Here is a 20,951-nt window from a genome sequence, read left to right as displayed (position 1 = left end):
CCCCGGAATTTCAGGACTGCAATCTGGACTGGACGGGACTTGGTGATCAAGGTTGTTGTGTGCCGGCCTCTGCTCTAGGCCAGTTGCTGGATTGTGAGCTGAGCTGGAGCCCTGCCAATGACTTCTGGATGGGGCTAGGAGCACTTGGGAGATTGTTAATCATTACTCGTCCGTCAGTAACTCATCACAGAGTCTGTTGCCATGGCTCTCTGCCTGCCGCCTACAGCCAGTGGTCGAGCGGTACATAGGGTACCCGGGTCCAGCAGGAACTCTCGAGGAAGTTTGGGCCAGTCCACGAGCCGTCGCCCGCTCGGGCTGCGGATTGGCCAGGCGCAGCGCGGCGTTCTCTCTCAGTCCCGTGGTGGAGCTCCCGGCTGCTGACGTCATGTTTCAGCCCCGCCCGACGTTCATTGGCCCAGATCTGGTCGAATCACTCCACTCGTAGGCGGGTCGGGGCCCTGTCGTGACCGGCGCGGTGAGCCTGCCTTCGCCGCCGAGGATTGGCCCGCGCCGGGACCTGTCGGTCGCGGTTGTGTCTGGGAAGGAGAGAAAATGGCGGCGAGCCCGAGCAAGACCGAAATCCAGACTATTTTTAAGAGGCTTCGCGCAATTCCCACCAACAAGGTGCTTGAGCGGGCGGGGCACGGGTCCTGACGCTGGCGGAGAAGACGTCTCCTGTCCCCTGGGGTCTGAGGGAGGGCGAGGACGGAGGTTGGAGGCTTTCTTGTGGTTTCTAGCGCCGGGCCTCGACTCTGGGCCCTAACCGTTCGCTTGTCGCATTTTCCACTTAGGCCTGTTTCGATTGTGGCGCCAAGAGTCCTAGTTGGGCCAGCATCACTTACGGTGTATTTTTGTGTATTGACTGCTCTGGAGTGCATCGCTCCTTGGGTGTCCATCTCAGCTTTATCAGGTAGGTTCTGTGTGAGGGTGCTGTGCCTCCACGGGGGCTGTGTGCGTGGTCAGCGACGGGGAGAGGGCGCCTGGACTCGGACCTTTCTGAATTTGGTGTTTGGATTCCTCTTGGCGGGAGTTCTGGCAGCCTACAGCGGGGGCTTGCGGGCGGAGGGCGGCGGGGGGATTCCGCCTCTGTAGGCTTCTCTCTTCACGGTTAACATGGGACTCAGCATCAGTTTGGGGGAGAAGTTAGAGGCATTGACCTTGTTATTGCAGAAAGATTGGCCCAGTAGGTCTCCAGTGCGACTTTGACCAAACTTTAAGAAGAGCCAAACCCGTGCCTGCATTTCTCAGAAGTCGACCTCCTTTCGGATCTCCTTTTCAGAAATAATTAGTACCCTTTGGATTAGATGAAGCGCAATGATTTCAAATACAGGGGAGAGAGGAGGAAATGGGACAGTGACTGATGGTTCCTGGACACCCACAGAAGCCTGAGGCCGAATGACAGGTTTAGTCTTGATAGGGAAGGTGACACTCAGCCCTTGTACACAGGTCCACAGAATTGGATTCGAACTGGAGCTGGTTGCAGCTGAGGTGTATGCAGGTCGGCGGGAATGCCAACGCGGTAACGTTCCTTTACCTTCTTCCACCCCCATCCTTCTGCCTGGGTATTTAACTTTTCCTTGATTTCTCAAAGTGAGTTTGGTTTTTCTGTTCCAAGAGTTTGCCACACACTTTTCTAAATTCAGAAAAATTTAAACAGCTTCTTTCAAAGAGGCTTAATGAAATACAAACTGGTGGGGGGAGGGCTTGGGGGACATTTGGGATAGCATTTGAAATGTAAATGAAGAAAATATCTAATTAAAAAAAAAAGGAAATACAAACTGAACTAGACAGGTGCTCTCGGGCAGTAGCAGTGTCTCCATAGTCATTGGGGTTTTGTGGGCTCCTGGAGGGAGGATAGCTGAACTGAGAAGTACATACATTCTTCAGTCCCCTAGACTTTGTCCCCTGCTCTCACAGGGAGGGGCTGGCATGGTGGTTTTTGGGTTTTTTTGAGGAATTTTGGAGGAGGTCAATTAGTGAGTGAAGGTGTTTATTGAGGGAGGCTGGTATCCTGGGTTCATTCAGTTGAGGGAACCCACATAAGGTGGAAGGAGAAAACCAACTCCATGGACTTGGCCTCTGACCTCTGCACACATGCTGGGGTGCACATAGAATAAATACAAATAAAGGGTTTTGTTGTTCTGTCTTGTTTTGAAAAGAAATCTCGGAAGACGTTTACCTCTTTGAAAATCTGCTGATGTCAGTAGTGTGTCATCCTGTATAAATAATAGCCCAATTGTTTAGTAAAGTGTCTCCTATAGTGTGAATACAGTTTTCTTTGGTGAGAGTATTTGCACATACATATTACTCCTTCTCTTTGCTCTCCAGACTGCTTTTTTCCGCCAACACGGATGTATGGCCAATGATGCTAACACCAAATATACGAGCCGAGCTGCCCAGATGTACCGAGAGAAGATCCGGCAGTTAGGGAGTGCAGCTCTGACTAGGCATGGTACTGATGTGAGTGCTGGTTCCTGGGCTAGGGTGCTGGGATAAGAGATAGTAACAGCCCTGAGTTTCAGTGTCTCCTCCCTTCCAGCTTTGGATAGACAGTATGAACAGTGCTCCTAGTCACTCTCCAGAGAAGAAAGACTCTGATTTCTTCACAGAACATACTCAGGTGAGTACCACAGGGATATTTCCTCTGATAAATGCTTTACTTACCAAGGCTGTATATACCCTTTTGTGATCATGACATAAATTCTTGTGTTTAGGTACAATGTTTCAGAGAGTGTTTGTAGTTCAGAATTGGTAATTACTACCCGCTTCTTATGGGAGTGGAGTGGAATCCTCCTTAGAAATGGATCCTGGAGTAGAGAATAGTTTGAAAGCTCAAGAAGTCTCAGGGACCCTAAACAACTTCTAGATTTTCCAAAAAGGAACAGAAATTGGAGACAATGAGGATTGGCCCTCCTGTGACCCACCTGTAAAAAAGCTCTCCCCTCTGTTGGCAATGGGTATTGAAGTTAGAGCCTTGGATCACATCCCAGCCTCTCTGCAAGTATTTCTGTGATGTGGATAAATCACTTAACCTGGGGGAAAACTCAGTTTCTAAAATGGAGACATAGTTACTTCCTAGGGCCTGAACATAGTTACTTCCACTGAACCTGTTTTATCTGTGAGCACCTTGGATTTGTGCCTGGTGCATGGTCAATATGTAAGAGTTGTTAGTGCTATCAGTTAGGGGGATGGGCTTAGCTGTGAATTGAAGAGGCTGTTTTCCTACATTTGTCTTCCATGGTAACTGGTGAGTATAATTGCTAATCTCCAATCTTGTCTTATTGCAGGGGGCAGTGCCTCCTATCCACAGGTAGCTGTGGGTTTTTAGGAGGGCTCACTGAGGCCTCTGTGATCTGGCTTCCTTTTTAGGCCCCTGCTTGGGATACAGCAGCCACTGATCCTTCAGGGACCCAGCAACCAGCCCTACCTTCAGAGAGCAGTAGCCTGGCACGTGAGTTCTGCCCAGATCTCAACCAAGTGCCTGGGCCTGGAAAAGGACTAGGGTACAGAAACACCTGGCCAGGGACATAGGAGCTCAGAGAAGGTTTCTCTTTAGTCCTTGGAGGAAGGGGTGGGCATATATCTTTTGATGGTGAGCTGAGGAAAGCCAGTGACTCCTGTCTTACCACCTCCTTAATGTAACTCCTGTCAATTGCATTCACAGAACCTGAACAAGGCCCTAACACTGATCTGCTCGGAACCTCACCCCAAGCCTCTCTGGGTATGACAGCTGGCGGTGTGGGGGGCTGGGAGGAAGTGGGCCTCAAGTATTTGTTCCAGATTTCTGCTGCCCACTCACGTGACCCAACCATAGGACACTGAGCAACTGATCCTCTTGGGTGGGCACTGTCATACTGACCTCAGAGCCTTTGAGCTGACAAGCCCAGATGGCTGCCATTTTGAGTGTGGGGATAGATTTAGCCAAAGAATGGGAGGCTGGAATGGGACTGGTGTCAGGTAGGACTGGCCCGTTTTGTACATGAGGTGTGGGGCTAGCTTTGAGCTGCTCCTGGCTAGAGGTAATGCTGTCCTTTCAAAGTTCAGCCTTTCCCACTACTTTTGGCCTTCAGACTTGGTTATGGTAAACAATTCCTTTGCTGACCTTGGTTTGTTCTGTTGACTCTTGGGGGTTGGGGCAGGAAGCCAGTGGCTATCCAGTTGATTCTGTGAGACGGCAGACTTTGAAGCAGGCTCTGCATAGGCTTCTGGGTTTGGGAGCTTTATGAAGCTTCTGGGGTGGGCCCTTGTTAGCCACACGTCTGTTTTTCCTCCAGAGTCCATGTATCTGTCAGCTAAAGGGCCCTCTTGTACCAGAGGTAACCAGGGCTTGGGAAACCTGTCCCCTGCCTGCCAGTTCCCTGCTCTAGCAGCTGAGGCTGTCGGGCAGCTCCCCTGCCTAACAACTGTCGCTTTGGTTGGGTACTTTGTCTTTGGTGCCTCGGGTGTAGGCTCTTACTGTGACTTTTGGGCATCAGCGAGCTCCCTAACCTTGTCCGTCTTTGGCTTGAACAGTCTTGGCTGGAGCTGGTAGGGCAGGTCTGACTTTCCGTTTGAAGGATTTCTTTTGACATGCTCTTGTTGGGAAGCTGCTTGGTGTGAACTGAGCCACAGTCTCTGACCGTCCTCTGTCCTAGCTCATGTTCACCTTCTTCCTCACAGAACTGAAAAGCTCCATTATTGGCAAGAAGAAGCCAGCAGCCGCTAAGAAAGGGGTAGGTGGGATGAGGCAATATCATAGGGTGGTTGTGAGCTGCAGTTGGGCTCCTTCAGTTCTTCCCATGTACTGACAAAGGTACTAGACTTACTTGAACCTTGTCTGTGAAAGTGATTTAAAGGCACTTGTCTTTGGGGTCTCCTGGGCAGTGAGCAAGACCAAGCACATCTAGTACTTAGAGAGCTTGGCACACAGCAGGCCCCAGTCAGCATTAACTGCTGTCCTCATTCCTGAGACCTGTGTGGCGGCGGTGCCAAGCTCATCACCAGCTCCAGCAGAACCACCGTTGTCTTAGAATGCTCACTGGATACTGAGGAGGAGACGCCCTTCATTGTGGGTGTGACCACAGTGGCCACAGTGGGGAGGGAGCTGAGGAAACTGGCTGGCCAGATTCCACATCACATGGTTTTCTCTTCAGCTGGGTGCCAAGAAAGGCCTGGGAGCTCAGAAGGTGAGCAACCAGAGCTTTACTGAGATTGAGCGGCAGGCCCAGGTGGCAGAGAAGCTCCGAGAGCAGCAGGCAGCTGATGCCAAGAAGCAGGCAGAAGAGTCCATGTGCGTGATGGCTGTGGTGCCCTTGGCTTGTGTGGGGGTTGGTGGCAGGTGGCGTGGATGGCAGCCTCTGAGTGTTTGTTCCCTCCAGGGTTGCCTCCATGCGTCTGGCCTACCAGGAGCTCCAGATTGATCGCAAGAAGGAGGAGAAAAAGCTCCAGAATCTTGAAGGGAAGAAGCGAGAGCAGGCTGAAAGGCTGGGCATGGGCTTGGTGTCCCGAAGGTGAGGCTTGGGCCCTGGTGTGTTAGAAAAATGCCATTGTTTTTCTGGGAGCCAGAACAGGCTCTACCCAGTCAGTCAGGGGTCCTTTTTAGTCTTCCTCTGAGGCTAAAGACAGAAAATGTTGCTGTCTTAAAGTTCCTAGGACAGTGCTTGGCCCACACGTGTTAGTTGCTTAAGTTTTAAAGTGAGCAGGATCAGGTGCTGTTTTACTTCAGGTTAGGACAGCACTTATTAATATGGCTGCTTTGTGACTGAGCAGTTTTTTTTCCCAAGACCTGAGAACCTTGGGGCTTTTTGCTTTCTTAGTCTTTGTCCACTAAATGCCATTTGTCCTTCCAGATACAATAATACCTCAGAGTATCCCACATTTCAAATGCCTCTGGGTTGGGGAGCTCTCTGTGTGTGTGTTTGTGGGGGTGGGGCATCACTGCCTAGCTGGGAGTCTGTTGTTCCAGAACTACTGGTTTGTGTTCTGTGCTTTGCTTAACAAAAGCAGATCTGCTCTCTCAAGCATTTTGAGTTAATATTTAGGGATTTCAGTAATAGTGCTTTTTTTTTCTTTTTAAAGTATGGTCTTAGCGTATATTCTGGACTGGCCTCAAACTCCCAGAAATCCTTTTGCCTCTACCTTCCAATTGCTGGAATTAAAGATAGTAATAGATTTTTTTTTTTAAAATCTTTTAAAATAAAGTATCTGGGGCCTGGGGATGTAGCTTGGTTGGTAGTGTGTTTGTCTTGCATGAAGCTCTGACTTCAATCCTTAGTACTATAAAAAACTATTGTGTTGGTGTAAGTCTGTAATCTTAGTACTCTGGAGGCAGGAAGATCAGAGGTTCAAGGTCATTCTTGGCTATATAGCAAGTTTGAGGCTGGCCTAGGCTAAAATGTATCTTTGAGGAATGGTGGCGTGTACCAGTAATCCTGGCACTTGGGATGTGGAAGCAGCAGGAGCAGGAGTTGAGAGTGATCTTGGCTACATGGGAATTCACAGTCAGACTGGGTTCTGGGAGGCTGTCTCAAAACAGCCTATTGTTATCATCGTCATCATCATCATCTACTGGTGCCATTCACAAGGTCCTGGCTGCACTTAGCCAGTGCCATGGCTCTTGTTAGGAGGCATGGGTCATTATGAGAAATGTCTTAGACATAATAGTCCTAGGGAGGAGGCCTTGTTACCTCTGTACAGATGAGGAAATCGGGATGCAGCTTCCTCAAAGCTCCAGACCTAGCAATTGGCAAATGAATTGACTTTTTAATTCTAAATTCATTTGTAGTTTTACTTGTTTTTGTTTTTGCTTTTTTTAAAACTCAGTGTAGCCCTGGCTGTTCTAGACTCACTCTGTGAACCATGTTGGCCTCTTAACTCAGATCCGCCTGCCTCTGCTGAGTACCGGGATCAAAGGCGTGCACCATTATACCCTACAAAGCAGGTCTGATTGTTGTAATTTAATCTTTCTGAACATATACTTGGTATTACCTTCTTCCCTTTCGGTCTGTATGCTGTGAGTGTAAGCACTCCTGTCATTAGTGAAGTGCAGGAGTGTGCTCACGTATGATGTAAGTGTGTGTGCAGTTTGTTTCTTATTTGTTTCCTGTGTCCTAAGATAGCTTCCAAATTGCTACATAGCTGAAGAGGGCCTGAGATTCTGATCCTCTGTCTCTGTTTCTAATGTGCTCCCATATCAGGGGTTTTAGTTGATTTATAACAAATTAGTATGTAAGGTGGTTTTTTTTTTTTTTAATTATTACATTTAAATTTTTTCTGGTGTGTGTGTCTGTGTGTGTCTGTGTCTGTGTGTCTGCGTGCGCGTGTGCACCGCTATGGATGATGGATGTCAGAATTTATGGGAACCTTTTCCTTTCACTGTCTGGGCCCCATGGGTTAAACTATTTGCTTTACCCCATTGAGCACTCTTACCAAGATTTACTAAATCATTTACTAAATCTTTTTTTTTTTAAGATTTATTTATTTATTATATGTAAGTACACTGTAGCTCTCTTCAGACACTCCAGAAGAGGGAGTCAGATCTCGTTACAGATGGTTGTGAGCCACCATGTGGTTGCTGGGATTTGAACTCCTGACCTTCGGAAGAGCAGTCGGGTGCTCTTACCCACTGAGCCATCTCACCAGCCCTACTAAATCTTTTAAAATTACATTTTTATTACTTATTTATTTTTATGTATGTATATATGGGACCTATGTGTCCTATGGCACACATTTGGAGGTCATTTCTCCCTTGCCATGTCCTAGGGAGTGAGCTCTGATTTTCTTGTTTTTGTTTGTTAGTTTGAGACAGGGTCTCATTAGTCTTGCCTGGCTTAAAACAGGCTGGTTTTTTTGTTTTTTTGTTTTGTTTTTTTGGACAGTCTTATGTAGCTCAGGCTGGCCTCAAAGCAGCTACATAGCCAAGGATGACTCATGGTCAGAGGAGTCTGGGTCACCAAGGACTGGAGTTAGGATGGTTGTGAGCTGCATGTGGGTGCTAGGAATTAAACGTGTGTCCTCTGGGAAAGCCAGCAGTACTCTTAACCTCTGAGCCTTCTCTCTAGCCCCTGTGTTTTTTTCTTTTCTTTCCTTTTTTCTTTGTCTTTTTTACAGCGAGCATAATCTCTTACTTAAATCTAGTCTACCTTATTTAAAATCCAGTTGCAAAATATTCATTCCTTGGGAGTTTTCAGTTTGGAATCTTGGTGAGTGTGTGACCACAGCAGTGGATCCTGACAGGAGTGAGGCACTGCCTATGCTGCTGCCCACTCTAGGGAGCACTGGCAGGTCAGGTCTTGGTCATGACCAGACCCTGTGCTAGGTAGGAGAGGCCTTTTCTTCCTCTTCTCTTTTCTAATGATTAAGGACTCACTGATCCCATGAGATGCAGCTGGTGTCCTCATGCACACACCTGTCAGGATCTCAGGAAGGGAAGATAGAGTCTGTGGTGTAATGAGGTTCCAAGTAAGGGTGGAGATGGATGGAGCTGGGCATGGTGGCTCATGCCTGTAATCCCAACACGGGAAAGGCTGAGGGAGGAGGAGCTGGGTCACATAGCCAGTCTCCTTAGAAAATACAAACAAGGGGGCTGGTGAGATGGCTCAGTGGTTAAGAGTGCCGACTGCTCTTCCAAAGGTCCTGAGTTCAAATTCTAGCAACCACATGGTGGCTCACAACCATCCGTAATGAAATCGATGCTTTCTTCTGGAGTGTCTGAGGACAGCTACAGTGTACTTACATATAATAAATAAATATAAAACAAACAAACAAAAAAAAACAAAAGCAAAAAAGGGAGGAATGGTGACTGAGCACTCATCATTTGGTGTGCATTATTAAGAGGACAACCAATAGCCATTGTCTAGGAAAAGCCTTTTGAGAGAACAAAGCTGGTATGTTAACATTTCTGAGTTTGTTCCCAGGTCATCACACACACAGTTCAGAGCACAGTCCTCTGCTTGGACTGGCCCAGTGCACAGGCCAGGAGCTGCATTGTGGGTGGCGGTTGGACAAACAGACCCATCAGCCTGGCTGCTGCTCTTGGTTCGTGAACAGCTGATGATGCTCATTGCCAGCCTTTGGCCTGCTGTGCTTTCTCCACAGCTCCATCTCCCACTCTGTGCTGTCTGAGATGCAGATGATTGAGCAGGAAACCCCGCTGAGTGCAAAATCCTCCCGTTCACAGCTTGACTTGTTTGATGATGTTGGAACATTTGCATCTGGACCCCCAAAGTAAGGCTGTTTCGGAGGCATAGACTTGGCTGTTTTGTTCCTTCACAGGTTTCTCTGAGCTGCTTACTCTGCCACCTCCCTAGGTACAAGGACAACCCCTTTTCCTTGGGAGAAACTTTTGGTTCCCGCTGGGATTCAGATGCAGCCTGGGGTATGGACAGGGTAGAAGAGAAGGAACCTGAAGTTACCATCTCCAGCATCCGGCCTATTTCAGAAAGGTATCGTGGGCAGGCAGCGCTGTCTGCAGAACTTGATGCAGTGCTGGAAATGATTGACAGCTGCACTGGCTGTATGGCTGTTGAGCCGGTGCTGCTGAGGAACTGAATTTTAATGTTTTTCGATGTAATTTTAGCAATTGTAAATAGCCACACACAGCTAGTGACCATTCATTAGACAGGTGGGGAGCTTTTAGCTTGGGATCTGTTTTATGGTGGGAGGAGCCTGATTTTCCGTTTCAGTTATGATGTCCCTTTCATAGGCTATATGCTTCTAGTTTTGATTGACTGCAGTATTAGTAATTAAATCCATGTTTTCTACCTGGTAGGTCCCTTACTTTTTGAAAATCTTACTCTATTCTACTATGAACATTGTTTTGTTACTATAGACCATCCATTTGTAAAATAGGACATAAGTCATAACTTCACTGGATTGTTGGAAGGAAAGTTATAAAACCCCAGCCTAGAGCCTGCATCATCAGTGAAGTGCACAACCCTCTTACCCACATCAGCGAGATTCTGAGACAGTGATTGTGGCACTGAGTGGCTATGGCAGGAGAGGTGGGGGGGGGGTGAGTCCGGTAAACAGATGTGGTCACTTCAGATTCTGAGTAGGACAAAGACAGCAGCAGGGATGATAGGATGACCTTCTTTCTGCGTCTTAGTGAGACCATGGTGGGCCTAAGCCCTCACTCACTCTGTCTGCTGGAGGTAGTTGAGGCTCGTTGTGCCTTGGCTTCAGTGAAGAAAAGGGAGAGGAGCTCTTGGCTTTCTTCTGGAGGGTGCTCACTGGGGGAATCCCAGAGTTACAGAATAGATGTGATAAGCCATAGTGGCTACAGTTTTTGGTCTCTGAACTCCTTTCTCTGGGGGTAATGAGAAGGGACGGAGGTGTTCTGCACTTGCCCACAGAACTGCGAGTCGGAGGGAAGTGGAGACTCGGAGCTCAGGCCTTGAGTCCAGTGAAGCACGGCAGAAGTTTGCAGGAGCCAAAGCCATCTCGTCCGACATGTTCTTTGGTCGTGAGGTGGATTCTGAGGTTAGTGAAATTGTCTACTTGGCAGCAGCAGGTAGAAGCCTGAGCTTCCCTTTCTGTTCTTGGGCTTTAGCATCAGGATAACCTAATTTGGCATGAATCAGTTCTTTTATCACTGGCCAAAGATTGCCCAGACTTGTCTTTTCTCCAACACAGTATGAAGCTAGGTCTCGGTTACAGCAGCTTTCGGGCAGCAGTGCCATCAGCTCTTCAGACCTTTTTGGAGACATGGATGGAGCTCATGGAGGAGGTAGGGCCTCAGTGTTGTCACTGGCATCAGATGAGCACAGCTGGGGTGCCCTGTTGGTGGGAAGGGCTTCTTGCAGAGCTCTTGACCTCCCCTTCCCTTAATTTTACAGGAACTGTATCTCTGGGGAATGTACTTCCTACAGCTGACATTGCCCAGTTTAAGCAGGGTGTCAAGTCTGTGGCTGGCAAGATGGCTGTGCTGGCCAATGGTGTGATGAATTCCTTACAGGTGAGGCTGGGCTGCTGGACCTGGGAAAAAGTTTGCCTTCTACTGTATCTAATATGCTGAGTAGCCATGGGCAGCTCTTTAGAGAGCGCTTGGGTTTTTTGGCAGGGGAGTTACTCTCCATCGCCTCTTCCTAAGGTGATAATGTGTCTGCACTGATTTGCCTAAGCTTGTTCCTTGTACTGCTCTCTCCTCCTCCCATGTTCTGCCAGGCAGGACTTGCCTTTTCCTTAGTATCCAGGTGGCTTTTACCCCAGCTTCCACCACAAACTTCCAACACGGGGGTCCCCAGCCCTCTGCAGTAGCCATCCCTCGTTCTTCTGTGGGAGGCTCTGACTTTGTGTTTTTATTCTCCCCACTCAGGATCGCTACGGTTCCTACTGATCCAGGCTCCATGGCTCAGGCCTGTGGTGGTGACAGCAAGAACCCTGAGTCCCAGGCTGGAGATGCCGGTCTTGTGGATCTGGGGATTTGTTGACTTTGTGTGTGTGGTGTGTGAGTTGGATGACTTGGGAGGATCTTGGAGCGGGGAATGGTCGGCATCAGCCCTTGTCCTCAGCCTGTGCATCGAGTCCTTGTCCTCATTCCCTCACACTCTCCCTCCATGCTAGTGTCCTTCTCCAGTCCTGCCCCAAAGCTGCTGCTGCTTGGCCTGCTGCACTGGGAGTGAGGGGGGAGCTCCATCAGGATGGCTTTATGGGTCTAATTCTTCCCCAAGGAGGGAAGGCACAAGGCTTCTGCAGGCTCTATGATCCTTGTAGGTGGTCTGGGGGCTTGGGCCTCCCATCTTCTGGAGACAGGGGAGGCCTAGCAAGAGTTGTGCTGTATCAGCCCTCAGGGAGAAGTTCTGGACTCGTCACTGCTGTTCCTGTCAGTGGCCTCTTCTGGGTTCCAGGGAAGGGTTAGGAGAAGGATCCTGGTAGCTCACCAAGAGCTAGAACTTTTGCGTGGTACCCAAAGGTTTTATTTGGGATTAGCCCAGAGGCCTGAGCACTCTTCCATTTTCACAGCTGTCCCTTGGAGACTGACTTCTGCCTAGGTGTTTGAGAGCCTTTATCTACCATTACTGTGGGTCACAGCGCCCTCTGTCTATGCTTGAGGTCCTCTTTGTGTCCTCCTTGGCCCTATGGTGAGTTTCATCTGTGTGTCCTGCCTGGATGCTGTGAACCTGTTAGCTGAGGAAGCTAAGACTGAGAGAAAGCAGCCCTGGAGCTCAGCGTTTATCATCTGCATCATCCTGGTTTAGGGGTCCTGGACAGCACCCCATCAACCAGTGAGAGTGTGAGGACCTGCAGCTGCAGGCTCCACCCACTGGCAGCTGGGCCACGCACTGTGTCCTCCTTGGTGCCATCTCACCTGCCACACTGGCAGTCTGGCCCAACCTCTACCTGTGGATTGCAGGTTGGGCTCCCAAACAACACAGACCACTCTTCCCTCATCCCTCCCCAGAGGGACATGACTTTCTTTCAGCACTGTTTGTATTGAAACAAAGTGGTGTCAAAATAAAGCCCCCAAGGGGCCCTGTGGGTCAGTGTCCTCCTCTCCGTCCTGCCTCCCTGCCCAGTGTGACCCTTCGCTCACTCTCTGGGCTCCCACCGATATTGGGCGTTGGTGCCAAAGCTGAGGGCACTCTCTCCGGGGCCTCCAGCTTGTCTCTTCCTTCAAAGCCAAAGGCCCCTGGCTCCTTGCCCCTTTGCTGCCGCGGGGTCCGGTACAGCCTCGACCTCACCACCCTGTTGCACGTGGAGGAAAGAGGTGGTGTTAGTTGGCCCTTTAGTTTGTCTGCAACCTCAGTGGTTCAGCACCTCATCACAGGAGGCAGACAGGGACCTGTTTGTCATCAGAGCTCTGTTTTTGCTTTTGTTTGAGACTGTCTCCACAGCCCAGACTGGCTTTGTACTTGAAATCCTCCTGTCTCGGCCCTGGCGCTGAATGGCAGACATGCACTAAAATGCCTGGCTTGGAAAAGCATTTTAAAGATTCAGACTTTTTAATATATAAATACATTTTAGAAGAGTTAGAGATGCCATATATAAACCCCTTTCCTTACAGGGTCACTCTGTCCTTGGAACTCCTCAGCATACAGTTATAAGCCACTCTGGGAAATGGTTAGAAAGGCAGGTATAGGGAGCCAAGTTCCAAGTGCTTTCTAGTACCTTAGAATCATCTGGGGTGTTTGAAATACATGATTTGTTTCCAACCCCAGCTTAGGATAGTAGGACTCCGGCTTGGTGATTGGCACTGTTTCAAGCTTCTCTGTGGATCAGGTACACACAAGAATTTGAGAAACCTTTGAGGGCTCACTCAGATGCCTGTAGGTAGGCTTGGTACCACAGGGCTTTTGGAAGCCACTTGCAACCATTGGCAGGGAAGATGCAGGAAAATTATGTGTCCAGTGAATGTTAACATCGGCCTTACTTGGAGCAGGCAGTCATGACTTCTTAGTGAATTTTACTTTGCGGAGACCTACCTCATTCAAGAAAGATGAGGCTCACCTCTGACCTTTTCCAGTCTCTGCTCCAAAACCTTAAGCCTGCTTTGTGCAGATGGGCACCACTGCCCTAACCTGGGGCCTGGTCTTCACAAATATCTAATGGAACTGTGGAAAAGGCTGTGCAGCTCTATCTAGTTCTTGTGGCCAGGATCTCTTAGGTGGAGAACCTGACCACTCAGGCCATATTCAGAACACCTGCTTTGAATGGCTGTCCTCATCTGTAGGAGGCCAGGTCCTCTGTCAGTTGAGGCAGGTGTCCATCCTGGATGGCCCCCAAGTTCCACTTTCCCTTCCCTCCCTGGAGCCTACTGGCTTTAGACTCATTGCTTACCAGACACAAGGGACTTTATTCATTTCACAGATTTGACTGTTCCATACAAACTTGAAGTATATTTTGAAAGTGAAATTCTTGCCCATCCTCCCTCTTACTCCAGCTAGTGGTGATCTCCAGCAGGCCAGTTGATAGGTCTTCCCAGCACATGCTCTCAGGAACCCCTCCACCAGGAAGACCCTGCATGACTAATTCATGTTTCCCTTATAAATGCCGTTGTTACTAGGAAGATCATGGACTGGCTGAGATGACACTACTTAAAGCATAAGCAGCCCTGCCAACAGAAGACTAAAGCAGACCCTTCTCTGAGATGGCCTTGGGACAGTATGTCAGCTTAGGGCCCAGTGGGTTGCTGAGAGCATGAGTTAGGGGATTTTGAGGATCACTGAACTGGGCTGGTCTTATTAGGGCTGTTATTATTCACCCTTCACTTCAGCAGAGGGTGGCACAATGATGCTGGAGAAGTCTGGTGAGGGCAGCAAAAGCAGTGTGGGAACAAGGTACAGGCCACAGATGGGACCCTTCAGATTCAAGTCTCAGACTCATCTGTCTCTTCAGTGGAGCCATCGCTCTCTGCATCCAATTTGCGGGAGCGATGGAGGGGCTTCCATGGGGAACCAACCCGGGGAGGGGTTCGGGAAGGCAGGCAGCTGGCCTCAGAAGTGGCAGTGATGGAGTTGACCAGGCCTGGGACCTGGACCAGCCTGAGGAAGGAAAGAAGCCCAGAGGGTGATGTGATGAGTCTCCTGTTCAGAGATCAGGCCCTCTACTTACTCTTAGACTTGGGCAGAGCCCCAAGGACTTATGGTGCCTCTCCTCTCCTGGCCCCAAGCCTTTCCCTGACCAGTGCTGTGTCACCTACAGTGGGGCACAGCCACATCTGACAGATTTGGCTTCCGCAAGAGGGCAGCATCTTCCCACTTGACACTTACAGCCGTTCCAGCTCTTCATCCATGGCTGGGTCATGCATCAGGTCTCCTTTGTCAGGCAAAGCTCCTAGAAGACAGGTATTTGGGGTGAAGTCATAAAACGACAGGAGGGCCCTTCAACCAGGAAGCAGATAGTCTGACAACTGGTTGGCCAGGGAAAGTTAGTTTATGTGGAACAAGAAATCTTGAGTACCACTTTATAGATGTAGTGAGTCTAGCTATTTTCCCTTCCTCATTTGGGACAAGAGTGACAGCTAAGGAGATTACAACCAGGTGATCAATCATCTTCCAAGACTGGAGGTGGGTCTGTGACCAGCACTGGGTGTGTCTAGTTCTTGTGACCAGTACTGGGAGTATCTAGTTCTTGAGGCCCCGGTGCTATGCTGGATGGTAATGGCCTAAGGTAACTCCAGGGGTAGAAAATAGCCAATTGGGCTGGTGAGATGGCTCAGTGGGTAAGAGCACCCGACTGCTCTTCCGAAGGTCCAGAGTTCAAATCCCAGCAACCACATGGTGGCTCACAACCATCCGTAATGAGATCTGGCGCCCTCTTCTGGAGTGTCTGAAGACAGCTACAGTGTACTTACATATAATAAATAAATAAATCTTTAAAAAAAAAAAAAAAAAAAAGAAAATAGCCAATTGTATGTCCCTAGGTCAGGGCTATGTTTTGGAGGGGAGGAAAGCAGTCCCACCCTGATGACTTATACTAACATCTGTCTGGGTTGGTTCCTTAGCCATGAGGGCATAGTTTGCTGATTCTATTGGGAAGTGTATGAAGAGTCTTGAATGCTTCTCCACTTAAATTTTTTTTCTTTTTGCTCTTTTACAAATTAATTAGATTCTTTTCTGTTTTCTTTTTTTGTTGGTTGCTGGGGATAAATACAATTGACATTTCTTGAGCGATTGAAATTTTCAGAGAGGAAAATTGTTGCCAGTAAATTGTTGAAAGATCAGGGCTTAATGGTAGTTTAGTCCCTAGACTGGACAGTCAGTGTGCTGGGCTTCAGAAAGACTCAAAAGTGTCCAGCACTGATTCTAAGAGGCATCAGGTGATTCATCTTATAATCTTGTGGGGTGTTTCAGGAATACCCCAGTCTTCCACAAACTGAACCAGGGTATTTCCAAGTTCCTATTTCTAACACATGCTGCCTCTGTCACTAATCAGGATGTAGGAAACATTGCACAAGGCTCCTTTTAATTCCCCTCAGAAGGTTCTTTCCTTTTCTGTTTTTTTTCCTTCCTTCCTTCCTTCCTTCCTTCCTTCCTTCCTTCCTTCCTCCCTCCCTCCCTCCCTCCCTCCCTCCCTCCCTCCCTTTTTGAAACAGTATTCTTGGCTATCCTGAAACTCTGTAGACCAAGCTGGCCTCACAGATTCACAGAGATCTGCCTTCCTCTGCCTCTGCCTCCCCAGTGCTGGTATTAAAGGTGTGCTGCAGCACTGCCTGAACAGAGGGGATGCAGTTAACATGGGCTGTGATCATTGCTAGTAACCAGGCTTCTGATTGACTACTTAGCTCGCCTGTCTCCTCTAGAACTCTGGCTGAAGTGTGTATACAGAAATAAGCATAAAGGTTCCAGAACAGCTTCTGGCCAACTGTGTGAGGCATGTAGCAGATGTTCATTAGCTGCCCTTCCCTCGATGCCATTCCCTAAACTGGCACAGAGGGGAGGCTCAGGAACCTGGATCTAATCACACAGGAGAGTCTCTCGAGCAAAGACATAATAGTAAGTGCTTAAAGGTTACTAACACAAGCCAGGCAGTGGTGGTGCACGCCTTTGATCCCAGCACTTGGGAGGCAGAGGCAGGAGGATTTCTGAGTTCAAGGCCAGCCTAGACTACAAAGTGAGTTCCAGGACAGCCAGGGCTACACAGAGAAACCCTGTTTCAGAAAATCGAAGAAAAACAAAATAAAACAAAAAAAAACCCATAAAACAAAACCAAAAAACTTACTAATAATGTCTTTAATCCCACCACTCACTTGGAGGCAGAGGCAGGTGGCTAGCCTGGTGTACTTAGTACACTCCAGGCTACACAGAGCTATATATACAATGAGACCTTGCCTCAAAACAACAAAAATCATAAAGCTGTCAGAGCAAGAGTAGCCTGCTGGTCCCTAACTGGGAGAGGAGTGGTTGTGCATGTGGGAGGGGTGTAGCAGGAGGGGTACAGTGGGTGGAGGAGGCCAGCCAGTGAGAATAGAAATGATAGGTAGTAAAATGGCCAGTCTCCACCTTTTTTTTTTCCTGTTTTTCAGGTTTATCAGATTTCTTCCCCTGCCCCCCAGCTGGGAAAAAAACACCTCCCAGACACACCTTGACCTGTTTCTAGATGGGATCCAGGTTGCTTTGATATATAATCTCCAGAGTCAATGGGTAAATAACTTTGTATCTGCCCAACCTGCAGGCCACTCCCTAGAATAGAACCAGGGATTCTGTAGGGAGGGGCTGGGCAGGCCTATGCCAGGGAACTCATTCATGTTGGGGCAGGGCAGCAGGCTGTCAGTCACAGCAGTCACGTGGGGATGTAAGGGACCTCCTAGGCACAGGCAGATTATGCACACTGCAGTTTCTCGGCTGGAGGAATCAGAGACTGTCATCCTACTCCTGTAGGGCCATGCAGACAGGCCAGCTATTGCCTGTGTTGTTAGGAGGAGCACAGGTGATCACAGTGAGCTCTGCTTACCCAGGGCTTGGTTGATCCCATGATGCTTTGAGAGGGCCACAAGGAATCCATAGAAAGTCAGCCTCTGGACATTGCTCAGGATCTCTTTGACAAGCGCTGGTGGTGGACAGCTAAAAGGGAGAATTCGGAGGGCAGATTTAATCTAAGTGCTATCTTTTCATCCACACCTGCAGGACGTCAAAGCTGGGAGGCCCTGCAGGAGCAGGTCCAGACTGCAGACACAGAGGGCTGGTATGCTTACTGCTGTTCAGCTGGTAGAATTAGAAATGGAACATGTGCTCTGCCACATCCCAACCCATAACTATCTTTTGTACAGGGAACATACAAGAGTGGGGAAGAGGACACTGCTACTGTTAGCTTCTTGCCTGGAGGCTATGTCCCTCAAGGGCCTTTGTCCTATACAGGACAGTTTAACCTTCCCTTTCTGTGAATGTTTCTGTTTCAAATAGCCAAAGCTAGTCTTCCCTTAGTAAGCCAGATACTTGAGCTAGTCTGTCCTGGGTGTGCTTTGGGCACACGTGGGTATGTTTTTAAATGATGACCATCCTGGGGCATAGAAACACTGAACCAATCAAAATATTCTGCTAGAGACTTGTTCTCAGCAGCAACCTGATCTCCAGGGCTGAGGTGGGGCCTCTGCCCATGCCCACCTGTACTTGTGCCGGTCACACAGGTTTTCCAGGCGCTGATAGAACAGTGATGCTTCCACTCCGTCCAGCATACCGGCATCACCCAAGGCAGGTCGTTGGCGGTGTTGCCCACTGGATGATGTTGGGACAATCACTGTATTGGGGTTTTTCCCAGACAGCAAGTCCTGATAGATGGCAGCCACACTCTCCAGGAATTCTGGTACCATCAGAATAGGAAGGAACAGTTTAGGCAAGGAGGTTGTATTTCATCTCTTCACCATGTCTTCCCTTCTCTGTGTCTCAGTCTGTCCAGCTTCAGTGTAGATGACAAAATACCTGGAGTGACCACTGCCCTCATGACACTCCCTTGGGCTTTCATCTGTGACAGTTCCTGGCCTAGATAGGGACCCCCTGAAGACTTGCAGAGCACCCTACTCAGTGACAGGTTTGCTATGTAATTATTTATCTGTTTCCTTGCTGGAATGTAAGATCCTTGAACAATGGTGAGGGTCATGACCTGATGTTGTCTCCTGTCCCAGTGCCTAGTACTATGCTGGTGCATGTTACAGGCTATAAGGTTTTTGTTTTTAAGAGAACACATGGACATTCTCACTGGCTAGCCCCACTTCATGAGGCCATCTGCTTCATGAAAGTGTGCTGGAGGCTACAGAGAGTATCCTGTTTCTGCCCAGGCTAGGCCTCTTTCAGTGTAATCAATATAACTTGAAAGAAAATAAAAAATATCATTGAAGAGGAAAGAACCTTACAAATGCTAATTTATTAATCATTGGAAGGTGAATTTGTTTTCCCAGCTTTGTAGGCATGCTGTTGTTGGTAAACAGTGACTTATTGCCTGCTCATAACCCTGTATGAGAGGTGGGGAATACGCCCAAACATGGCTGCTCTTTTCCTAAGGTCTAAGGACTTCAGAGAAATGAGATATAGATGCTGATGCTGCTAGGCACAGGTGGTGTGACCCCAGGTTTAGCCCCCATCTGAACAGCCCTTGGGCTGCCATCAAGTAAACATAATGTGGCACCTGAGTGCAGCCAACGCTGACTGCAGGACTGGTTAGCAAGAAGGTGATCTCCAAGGTCTAGAGATAGCGTTCTATATGCCTTTCTTTATAGATGTAACAATTTTTAATTTGTACTCCCTCACATTTGAGGTGCATACATATATATTTATTCATCTGTTTTTATTCCATTAAGTCAGAAGGGGCTTAAAGGTGCAACTGGAATGAACTGGGGAGCAGAATGGAAGTGTGAGATAGCGTGTGTGTGTGTGTGTGTGTCTTTGATTACAATCATGTACCATTGTGTCTGGTTTACTGTGTGTTTATTAAAAGATATGAGTATGGTTAAAACAAAACAAAACAAAAAACCAGGCCACTGGTGATCCAGGACCAAGGGAGTGGCTAAAAGCCCAGGTCTGGGTTCTAACCTCTCTAAGCTTATCTCTTTGGACTAGTGAACAGACTGAAGTCCTCAGTGTGGCAGCAGGGATGTAGTGAGTGCTATTCGTGTCCGTGCTGCTGCTATCACTTAAGGTCTTTTTGTGCTGCTGACTGGAAGCAGCGTGTTTTTTCAGTATCCTCAGTAGCCTCGGCAGACTGCATCTTGTGACCACCAGTGCAAATCAGATATCCTGTTAGTGGGTCATGATGAAGCATACCTCTAAAGGAAGTGGGGATGGGAACTGCATGTGCCAGGCACACAGATGGAAAAGACAACAGAATGAGAAAGGGAAACATGGGCCCCAACAAAAGCCACACGGGGCCTGGAACATTCTCACCTGAGTAATAAAACTGGATCTGGAAGGCGAAAAGGAAATCTGAAAAAGACATCAGGCAGTCCATGGCATCATCCATGAGCACAATCCTGGGGGAGAGAGGGAGAGGACCCGAGAGACAGCCTATGTTACATGTGTATGTTACACGTGTGTGCCTGAGAGGAGAGAGAAAGCCAGACGGACAGAGAAACATTATTCATCAACAAGTTGTTTCCAGGCCTCCAGGCTCCCTTGGGGCTGCAGCATATTTGGGGAAAGGGTCCTAAAGCAACCTCCTCTAGTCACTTCACCCCTACCAATCCAGCTCTGCCACTGAACGGCACTGAGCATACTGCTCCAAGGGCAGGCTCCCAGGTCAGTCTCAGTGGCACCAGTCAAAGGAGCATGGGCAGAGTAGAGTGGAGGCAGCAAAGAGAGGGTGCAATTGTAATGCAGCCAAGATTTCCTTTCATATACTTAAAGCAGTAAATGCTTTCATTCTGCAGTGAGCACCAGTTAGTTCTGAATAAATACCACTGATCAGAAAAGGCAAAAAGAACAGCCAAGAGGTTTGAAGGGGTCTTGGCAAGGGGTGCTGAGATTTAATAAGCCACCAAATGGCCAGAACAGCAACAGGCATCTCTACTCTGGGACACAGAAGGCAGACTGGGAGCGGGAGGTGGGGAGTGGACAGTTCTGCCCAGAGAATACACATCATCTAGTGAAACTGACAGTCACTGAAGGCACCTGCCTCTGCTCTCCCCACTGAGCACTCTTCAGGAGAAACTGTTGTTGTTAAAGAGATCACACTAAGGCCAAATTCATACTCTGCTCAGGGATGTAGCTGAAGGGGACAGGAAGAGAAGGAAGTTAGCACTTGCTGGGCTCCAGCCGTGTGCCAGGCAGAGCGCCAAACTCCTCTACTGGAGTGAAGCTGGGCCTCTAGTCTGTTTCTGACAGGGCCCTTCTGGCTTTTTCTTTCCTTTTTACATTTTAAACTGTTTTCTTTTGCTTTGGACTATTTTTCTAAAATCTCTACTTACTTGAACCAGAAGGGTCAGGGTTTCAGATATATTCTCAAAGACAGAAAGAGGGTCCTAGGTAGCTGTAATAACAATAGGAGTGACAGGTACCATTTACTGAGCACCTTGCTCCACAGTGGGCACTGCATCTAGCATTTAG

At 48.5% G+C, this 20,951-nt stretch overlaps 2 protein-coding genes across 7 annotated transcripts in view; one reads left to right on the top strand and one right to left on the bottom strand.

The window, feature by feature from the left end:
• The first annotated feature begins 425 nt into the window (after positions 1–425).
• Positions 426–12,464, top strand: Arfgap2 (ARF GTPase activating protein 2). 2 transcript variants are annotated; one of them, XM_021156885.3, is made up of 17 exons: positions 426–624; positions 792–910; positions 1,447–1,519; positions 2,329–2,460; positions 2,540–2,620; positions 3,370–3,451; positions 3,665–3,721; positions 4,275–4,316; positions 4,660–4,712; positions 5,133–5,269; positions 5,358–5,489; positions 9,076–9,204; positions 9,288–9,422; positions 10,332–10,458; positions 10,612–10,705; positions 10,815–10,933; positions 11,294–12,464. In XM_021156885.3, exons 1-17 carry the CDS (start codon positions 553–555, stop codon positions 11,312–11,314), a joined length of 1,605 nt encoding a protein of 534 aa, XP_021012544.1. In that variant the 5' UTR covers positions 426–552; the 3' UTR covers positions 11,315–12,464. The 2 variants fall into 2 exon arrangements, with proteins under 2 accessions (XP_021012544.1, XP_021012543.1); XM_021156884.3 differs by lacking the exon at positions 4,275–4,316 and having other exon boundaries at positions 427–624.
• The window catches only part of Cstpp1 (centriolar satellite-associated tubulin polyglutamylase complex regulator 1), a 165,973-nt gene continuing 157,480 nt past the window's right edge, over positions 12,459–20,951 (bottom strand). For 3 of the 5 annotated variants that reach the window (XM_085834651.1, XM_085834653.1, XM_085834654.1), the window contains 5 exons: positions 19,794–19,945; positions 18,021–18,216; positions 17,371–17,480; positions 14,688–14,751; positions 12,459–12,663 (listed from right to left, as the gene is read on the bottom strand). In XM_085834651.1, the coding sequence (XP_085690777.1) occupies positions 12,459–12,663; positions 14,688–14,751; positions 17,371–17,480; positions 18,021–18,216; positions 19,794–19,945 (727 nt within the window). Of the gene's footprint in view, positions 12,664–13,630; positions 14,460–14,687; positions 14,752–17,370; positions 17,481–18,020; positions 18,217–19,793; positions 19,946–20,951 lie in introns of those variants that run through there. The other 2 variants (XM_085834652.1, XM_021156886.2) reach the window with 2 other exon arrangements.

Source organism: Mus caroli, unplaced genomic scaffold (genome assembly GCF_978045245.1).
Source record: "Mus caroli unplaced genomic scaffold, Mus_caroli_1 scaffold_2, whole genome shotgun sequence".
Lineage (NCBI taxonomy): Eukaryota > Metazoa > Chordata > Mammalia > Rodentia > Muridae > Mus > Mus caroli.
This window is presented reverse-complemented; position numbering and strand designations above follow the sequence as displayed.

Excerpts from the sequence above, each read along its gene's own strand:
- Arfgap2 (XM_021156885.3), top strand. The coding sequence starts at position 553 with ATGGCGGCGAGCCCGAGCAAGACCGAAATCCAGACTATTTTTAAGAGG. Across the intron at positions 911-1,446 it reads GTCCATCTCAGCTTTATCAG|GTCCACAGAATTGGATTCGA; the intron begins GTAGGTTCTGTG and ends CCTTGTACACAG. Across the intron at positions 9,423-10,331 it reads ATCCGGCCTATTTCAGAAAG|AACTGCGAGTCGGAGGGAAG; the intron begins GTATCGTGGGCA and ends ACTTGCCCACAG.